We start from the raw sequence: 9,563 nt of genomic DNA on the forward strand, positions 1-9,563 counted from the left end.
AGAAAATAATTAGTAATTACTATTTTTCCATTCAATCAATGGAATAAATATATTAAAAGTTAATTCTAATAATTAATTATAAAATATCTAACAATATATTAAATGCTGTTGTTATTTTAATTCAATTGTTTAGAATTACATATACATTCTAATTTTAAAAATATTATTACTAAATAATTGAAGAACATTAGTCTTTTGCTACCCATACTTTGAGAAGTAAAGTTCTTGTGGGTGTATGTTGCTTTTTCAGTCTAACACATCTTTTTTTCTCATTTGGACTATATCCCTCTCAAATATAAAGAGAAATTAAATTAACATGATAAAGTGACATTACATCACTGGATACAGGCTCAACCAAAACCACAATTGTGATGATGGTACGGGATTCGCAAGTGCTCCATTCTGTTTTACACAGTGTTGCGCTGGGTCAGAACCAAGCTGGTAGCTAACAGCAATAACAACATAAGAGAAGACTTACTTTCCATTAGAAAATAATATATATTTCCCAAAGAAGATTATATTTTGACAAAAAAAAACATATCCAAAATTACATAAAACACCAATACATAGTAAAATTGCCATATGCAATGGAATTGCAGTGAATAATAAAAAAAATCATATCATCTTTATTCCAAAGTAAGATGGTGTTTAAGCCTGTAAAACAATAACCCAAATTGTATTGCATAGTTGTTCAATTCCAATATGTTTGAATGTGTGGTGTTTGAGAGGTAAGGGGAGGGCTTATTCTAAAATGAATGGATTCATATCTGTTTTCATATCTCTACTAATAAATATGTATATTTATTCTCAACCGAGAATTCTATGTGCAATTATAGCTTAGAACTAAATAATATATTGTTATTTCTGAAAATGTTACTCAGACTATCACACAGAATCTTGAAATTGCAATATTTAGTTAATGTAACAAATTGTTCAACCCTTAAGTAGCACATGAACCCAGTATATTATGTTATCATAATTGGAGCTAACACCATAATTTAGACCATCTCTGAACATAAATATGATGAGTCTTCTTGGAATCTCTATGGGTGAATTTGAGGATCCCTAGGATGCGATGATTTTCAAAGATGCTATCATGTGGACATAAGTCCCTTGAGGAAGCTCTGTCCCTTAGCCAAAGTGTCCTTCAGGGCATCCTTCATGGTTTCGTTCCGCAGACTGAAAATGAAGGGGTTCAGGAGAGGTGTGATGACACTGGAGAGGAGGAAGAGCATCTTGTTGAGGTGAAGACTACTTTTCTGTGAGGGGCGAACATAGACGAAGATGGAGATCCCATAGCCCATGGAGACCACAGTGAAGTGAGAGGCACAGGTGGCAAAGGCTTTGCGTTGACCTTGCCCTGAGGGTATCTTCAGAATGGTGGAGATGATGTACACATAGGAGACCACGGTGAGGGAGAGGGAGCTGATGAGCAGGACAAGGGAACTGAGGAAGTCCAGGAGCTCGATGATTCGGATGTCAGCACAGGCCAAGTGGAGAAGGGGAGCACTGTCACAGAAAAAGTGATCGATCACATTGGGGCCACAGTACGGCAACCCTGCCTTAAGAACAGTGGATGGCAGGATGAGGAGAAACCCTCCCACCCAGGAAAGGATGACGAGACGGACACAGAGTGAGCCAGTCATAATCACTGGATACTGAAGGGGACTACAAATGGCCACATAGCGATCATAGGACATGACGGCAAAAATGATGAATTCAGTACATCCGGAGAGAAAGTAGAAATAGGATTGGACAGAACACCCCCCACGTGAGATGGTCTTCCTCTCTGACAGGAAGCCTTCCAGCATCTTGGGAACAGCACATGTGGTAGTTAATATCTCACTGAAGGAGAGATTGCTGAGGAAAAAGTACATGGGTGATTGGAGCCTGTAGTCTACAATGATCAGGGTAATGATGAGTGCATTTCCAAGGACAGTGACCAAATAAGCCAACAAGAAAATCAAGAATAAGAGTTCTCCTACCACTCTGGTGGTTGGTATCCCCACAAGAATAAACTCAGTCACTAAAGTCCAATTTTCCATTTCTATGCTTTGTCCATTTCCTGTAAACAGGGTTCTAGAAGAGACATAAGTAAGATAAAACTTTCACAAAAGCACAAACTATGTGAAAAACTTGAAAAGAAATTATTTTAGTCATTCTACCTCTAGCAAAATTGAATGATAGATAGTTTTTCCTACAAACATTCCAATAAGGATTTATGAAAATATTGATGCCACCTTTATGCCACCATTCGTTTTATATTATCTAATTCTAAGAGGAGATTAGAATTGTTTCACTAACATTATATTTGTCAAAGCTTTCATTTCATAAATTCAGTTGGTACTTCAAATACAGTAAATGTTTATTATCAATATTCACATTACAAGAACTAGGATGCTAAGAGGATATATAGATTGTGTAATTTTTTATAGATATGAAATATCTCATGTTATATCATGTATTCCATGATAGTAGTAGTTGGAAAATAGTTTCAATATTTTAATATTAAAAAACCATAAAATAAATACTAAATTACATGTTAATATTATGAATGCCAAATATTTAGGAATAAATTATATGCAATGCACAAAAATATATGAGTGGAAAGGTAACATCCCTTTATTTAAATCAATATTTCAAGGTTATTTTATAAATAAGATTGATTTCCTCTCCAGAAATGGCAAAACACTTTAAATATAATTTTATACACTCTGTAATAAAAAATCTAATTTTAAGCTAAATAATAGATAGCATTTTATATTATTAGCTATTTCACTGCATTAGTTACTTATAGATCGTTTGAAAACATATCCAAAATTACATAAAACACATTTAAACATTTCATTTCATTCATGAGGAAAACAGTAGTAGATGAAATCAACTTACCTAAAATGGAATTTAAATATTGTCTTTTTTATTTATAATACATAAATTTCCCTGCAATGCAGGGTCAGAAGACAGAAAATATTGGAGCAATGCAAAAAATATTAACTGGGGCAGAAAATCAGGCTATCCCATATTTTGTAGTGGTTGGATCAGCTGAGAAAGTTTTCTAGATAATCTGATTCCAGAAAACACATAAATATACAAGGAACAGGAGAAAGAGAATGAGTGAGAGAGAGAGACACTCTCCTATTTTTATTATTTGAGTACTAGAATAACTATTTAATTTCAACAATTACCTACTTAAGGTACTGGGAATAGAGGCTGGGCTTTAGGAGTCTGGGCCAGAGATTAAGGAATATAATAAGAAAGATACAGATTCGCCAAAATTAGGCAATAAATCTAAGTTACAAATGGAAACATGTGCAAGCACACACATTACTTTCTTGTGAATATGAATCATTACTGAATCACTTAAAACAAATTTTTGAAGAAAGACTTTATCATATAATTCTCTTCTGGTCTTTTTCCTATCTGCCCCTCAAAGAAATCAAACAATCACCGTGGGAGCTTAATAGTCTTTCTGTTACTTGGGACATACTTTTAGTAAGTTTTCCATCTTTTTCCCAGCACAGAAGACTTCTTCCTCTATCACCTATGACCTTGTCTTACTAGCTGTGGCCCCATCTCAATGGAAATTGTTTACATGAAAAGAAAGCAGAAGGCATCCCCAAATATGATCCAAAGATTTTCCTTGAAACTGAGCTTGAAAGTATAGGGGATGAGATTTCCATAGGAAATGTTCTATGAGGGCTCCCTGTGAAGTTGGTCAAAATAGTACAAGGCAAATCAACAGCTCAAGCTATACCAAGAAGAAACACTTTCAGAGACTAACAAGTCTTTAAAAGTGACTCACTGTCCCCAGAGGAAGCTCACTGGGCAGAAAAGAGGCAAGTTGTACTCACAGCATGGGTTTATTAAACTCCTCAGGGAATCTGTTCCTCTGAGACTTCCACATGTACAAGAAACTTTAGTTTCCTAGGAATTTTAAAGCCAAAAGGCTGATGAGTTTCAAAAACATAATTGATTCATTTTCTTTAGTTTTTACCTAACACACACACACACACACACACACACACGCATGTTTGTGCACGTACACACTGGGGGTTTCAAAAAGTTCAGGAACAATGGAATTACAGGAAATATTTTCTTTTTCTTCCCATGGTCTTTTTGAAGCCCCCTCATATGTATTTGTAAGAATTTTATTTATGTCTATGCTGGCTAGCCAACAATATCAGGAAAATAACAACTCGTCTGATTTTTATTTTCAGTAAGTGAAGAGCTTTTGAGAGAAAAATGATTTCACCATAATATGCTGAATGAATGTGGGGGATTTCTTCAAACAAAATCGGAGTCCTTGACTTGGGGCCTACATAAAGGCTGGGCTGCCCACTTGAGAAGGTTGTGTTCTGCACAAAGAATATTAGATTGGCTATGGTTGATCTGAAATTGATCATCCAGTTAGCAAGTTTGTTTCTGTGTTCAAGGGTAGTGGGGGACATTATCTTTATGAGTTCATGTGCTTAGAAATAATTTTGCTTTATTATCTGTTCCACCCAAAAAGGCATATTTTCTCATTTGTGTGTTTATGTAATATTGCAAACCCACTCCCCTCAAGTCAATTCCCTTTCACAGCAACTCAGGACCAATTGGAACTGCCCCTTTGGATTTGGGGACTGTAAACCTTTGTGGTAACGGACGGCCACATCAGTCTCCTGGGAACTGCTAGTGGACTCTAACAGCAGCCCTTGGGAGTGGCAGGACAATCTCTTCCTGTATTTCTTTCAACTTTTACTTCCAATAATATCTAACTAGGCATTGGATTGTCAGGATAGAATTACATTCAGGGAGCTCATAATTACGTTATCTTTTATTATTTTGTGTTTTGCTCAAGTAACTGATTCTTCCTTGAGTTCTCCTACGCCTCCTTATATTGAACTTGGCAAAGTACACCATGCATTTCCACCAATTTTAGTTTTCTCTGCCTGCAAGTCATAGCCTTTGGGAATTTATTTACATATATGCATGCATTTTATGAACATGCATTTTTAATATTTATACTCTTTAAGAGTCCCGAAGTAGTTAAAATAGTTCACCACTGAACTACTAGCTATAAGATTGACAGTTCAGCCCACTGAGAGCCCCCTTAGAAGTCAGGCCTGGAGCTGAAAGACCGGTCTTGAAAACCCTAAGGCATGATGCTCTACTCAGGACACTTGAGGTTGCTTCCAATGAAAAGCCCCTTTATTGTAACCGGTAACAACGCATAGTCTACGTTCTGCCTTTCCGGGGTCTTTCTCGAGTATCTAGCAGGGAAATTGTTTAAGGCACAGGGTTTATTCACATTGGATATGTTTGCAATTCTTATAACAGTGCATAATAAGTGGCTGGGTATTTTCCAAATGTTTGAATGAAGAATGAATAGAACGTTATGTCTAGTATTCCTGGTTATTTTATAGAAGCGAAATCTGTGAGGATAATGGTTTTTCATGGATAACCTTGCAAATGACACTTCCACACACTGGAATGGAAACAATTGGTTACCCTGTCACATCATACTTTATTGTGAAATTGATCAAATTAGATCTTAGTGTCTTACTGAAGTATTTAGTAATACATGAAAAAGTATTAATATAGCAATACTTGAGAAAGGGACTGCAATGTGCAGGATTATCTGAAAAATTATACACAGGCAAAGCTTTTTGGAGGGCATTTATAAAAGTATATTTTTGTTGAAAGAGGAACTTAGCAATAATTTTATAAATCACTTCCTTTTTAAACGGAGTCTGTCACTGCCACCAAGGTGGTTCTGACTCCTGGCGACCCTGCAGGACAGGGTAGACCTGCCCCGGGGCTCACAAGACGGGGACTTTTTAGGGAGTTGAAATCTTCATCTTTAACCCTCAGTGTGGGCTGGTGGTTTCAAACTCTTCCTTTCTATAACAAAATTTAGAAATCATGTGAAAAAATCATGGACAATCAAATTTTTTCCAAATTATGCTTTGTCCCCCACTGGAATGTTTTAACTTTATGATTTCCTCTTTATCTTCCTCTTATTTATGTTGCAATTTGTTACAGTCCTCTGGAACCGTGGTTCCCTGCCTTTGGTTTAGCACACTGACTCACTCCTGTATTTATGATTCAAACCCCAATATTTGGCCATGTAAATAGGGTTGTTATGCAGTTTTCTGTTTCTGTGTTTTATTTTTGTTTCATATGTATATATAAATGTATAGGTACATTTATATACATACACTATATATTAAATGTAATGTATATATTACATTTAATAAAAAGAGCCAAACCTAACATTTACAAATATTATCCATGCTGTTATGCAACATTTCATAAACCATTTGAAGTATTGAAGCTTTTAAATAGTCAACTTGAAAAGCAATATAAGTGCATGAAATATAATCTAGAAAAAAATAATTGATTATATCTTGGAAACAGAAGCAAATTTGTCTTGTAATTGTACTCAATATTTTTGTATGTCTGCCCACTTCATTTTGAAGTAATATTTGGGTACAATTTTGTTCTGGAACATTTTTCTTAAACAGAAATCACAAACTTATATGCCTGATAAATACTTGGAAATATATTGGATCACCTATCGATGTCACTTCAGGATTGTTCCACATACATTATCTTGTGAGGAATACAATGTGAACCACAAAAGAGGTTTAAATAAAATACTATGGGGCACCTGATATAGTGATGAATCAAAATCATTATCTAGAAATAAATTATAAAACTAAAGAATATTGAGACATTGGTAATTTAGGATGCTAATGAACGCAGGTAGTATAAATTTTGAAGGTGATAGGAATAATTTCTGGGAAAGAAAATGTAATAAGAAAAGGAAAGACAGTACAACTGTGCTGTGAACAGAGAAAAGAAAGCAATTGGGCTGGGCTTTAGAGAAAATGAGACAAAAGTGAAATCAAAGACTTTTGGTTATTTAATAAAACTACAATTGGTTTTTAATGCAAATAGCATTTTGAAATATTTAACCAAAAATGTGCAATGATGATAAAATATGTTTGTGTGTCACTATTCTGATGTGAAATAGATTAACTATGTATGTGGGTACAATAGGGGACTATTTTGTTTTCCAGCCCCGATATTCTTGGGATCTGTCTCTTGTTCTTGTAAAATACTGCCACCATCAGTACTGTGCTACATTTGAGAATACATTACTTCATTGCCCTACCCATAAAAGGTTAAGTGATCTATAAAGTAATTCTGAGCATCCTGCATATGCCACATTAATACATTGTTCTCCTGGATCCGAACGACATATTTTCAAGTAAGTGTATGTGTGCACACTTGCATTATTTGGGGAACTCTCCAAGGATTTCAGGGTCAGTGTTACACAGTTAATTGAAGTAGCTTTCAAAATGCTGGGTTTCTAAATTATTAATATGTTGAATTTTACAACAACCAATTTTTGTCTTCCTTCTCAAACTTTACCCCATTATCAATATTTGCTCCCAGAAGAAAACTTGCTCATTAAAAGTTAGAGTTCCAATAATGAATCCCAGTGGTATTGCATGAAGTGGAAAAAGATGAATCACAGAAATATTTCCATTATCATGGAATCAGATACACGAGTACAACGCACAATATCAATAACCAGAAACCACCAAGCAAAAAGTACTTTGAAAAACAAAGTAAACTCACTGCCATGTCCATAAATACAGAAACATTTTAACAGCTGTAGAGTAAAAAATGTTGACTGTGAAGCTGAAGATGGTGTAACAAAAGTTAATACTTGACACACTGTTTAAAAGAAGTAACTAAATATTCTTTACATTCGACTCTCTGATAGTAGAAAAGCTCATGTATATTCTATACATCTGTTAAAATTTTATGCACAGAAAGTTTACTTTGTAACCTTCCCAATAACATTAAATTCATTTCCTTTTTATTTTCTTCCTTAGAAAAAGTTACATATAAAGAAAAGAAGGGTCAGGTGTGTTTTGTTTGGTATCAGGTACTCTAGATCTGGTGTTCTAACCTGAACCTCCAAAGTAAATGAAATGAAATATGTGCAACATTAAAGGAAGGTAGATATTCAATGAAATGCTGTCATATATCAGTCACAAATAGTAAGATATGAAAATAAAGGAAAATTAATATAAAGTAGACAGAAAACATGGTAGGGAAATACTCTGCCCCAATCCTTGCTTAGCAAGATCCAAATAAAAAATTCAGACATTTTGATATCTCCTTTTTTCACTCTGTGTCTCCATGTGAATCTTCTATTTGATTTGTGCAACTGATGTACGTTGCTAGTTTTTCTTACTCAGTAAGGTTGTTATAAGTTAGACTGCACTGTCCCACATATTTGTTTAGAAACTTTTGGGGCTAATGTCAATATCCCATTCATGCTCCAAATAAATTATTTCTTGCTTTTTGAAAGAATGTTGGGAATCAGCAAAATAAAGGGTGTATTTAAGTTAAAGTTTACAGTGTTGTATTTAAAGAAAAGACACTGCACACCAAAGGGAAAGAAATCTGTTTCTAAGAAGCTCAATGGGAAGTGTAACAATTAAGTTGAAGTTTAGGATACATATTTCAAGCACCTGCTTGAGAAAAGTGGCATCAGTAAAATGGCTAACTTAGAAATGTATAAGCCTATTCAACCAGTATAACAGTAAAAACAGGAAAGCTATCAGAATTAACTTTAACAGAACTCTAGGAAAGTAGACAAATGTTTATAGCAAACAAGCAAATATTCCATCAAGAATAGTGACTTAACCATATTTGGAGAGGCTTGTATATTTTAAATTGACGTTGCTTAATCAGTGCCCCTGCAAAGCACAGTAGCAGTTTTGAAGTTTGAAGTCCCATGTTCCCTGATATGGAACCTGGTCTTGGGGACAAGAGATATGGAGCCTGGTCTTGGAGGGAAGAGAACAAACCTGTTCCCAAGGAATTATGTTTTTCTATTTGATCTGTCTTTTGCTTCATCATATATTTCATTTGCTTTAGCTACTCTATAACTAAGAGCAAATTTATGAGTTTTTTTCTGACATCCACTCACTTTCATCTTTTCTCTCTTTACTATTTTTTAAATGATCTTTCGCTTTCTTCATGTATATTCTTGATATAATGACATGTTTTGATATTCGTGTTCTATATGCCAAATCTGTTCTTCAGATTTTTTTTTAATTCAAGTGGAATATAACCATGGTAGCATTTTGGCTCTTGTGGACTTGTTTTTAATTTTCTTCAGTTTCAACTTGAACTTACATATGAGCACTTGATATGCTCCACATTCGACCTCTGGCCTCCTATAGCTGCTGATATGGAGCTTTTCCTTTGTATCTTCCCACAAATGTAGTCAATTATATTTGTATGTATTCCATATGGAAAAGGTCATGTGTATAGTTGACTTTTGTGTTTTTGAAAAAATGTATTTGTAAAAAAGTCATTGGTCTTCCACAATTCTATCATGCTTCTTTTATTTTATTTTTAAAAATCATTTTATTGGGGCTTGCACAGCTCTTATCACAATCCATACGTACATCCATTGTGTCAAATACATTTGTACATTTTGCCATCATATTATCAAAATATTTGCTTCCTACTTGAGCCCTTGGTATCAGCTC

The 9,563-nt window shown here is 34.6% G+C and overlaps 1 protein-coding gene across 1 annotated transcript in view; it reads right to left on the reverse strand.

The window, feature by feature from the left end:
* Positions 1-1,094: 1,094 nt before the first annotated feature.
* LOC115873515 (olfactory receptor 6M1-like) overlaps positions 1,095-9,563 on the reverse strand; it is a 17,426-nt gene continuing 8,957 nt past the window's right edge. Inside the window, exon 2 of the mRNA XM_030888730.1 lies at positions 1,095-2,079. Within this exon, the coding sequence (XP_030744590.1) occupies positions 1,095-2,079 (985 nt within the window). The remainder of the gene's footprint in view (positions 2,080-9,563) is intronic.

This window comes from Echinops telfairi, unplaced genomic scaffold (assembly GCF_000313985.2).
Source record: "Echinops telfairi isolate 266 unplaced genomic scaffold, ASM31398v2 ScPeMD7_7469;HRSCAF=8507_0, whole genome shotgun sequence".
NCBI classification, from domain to species: domain Eukaryota; kingdom Metazoa; phylum Chordata; class Mammalia; order Afrosoricida; family Tenrecidae; genus Echinops; species Echinops telfairi.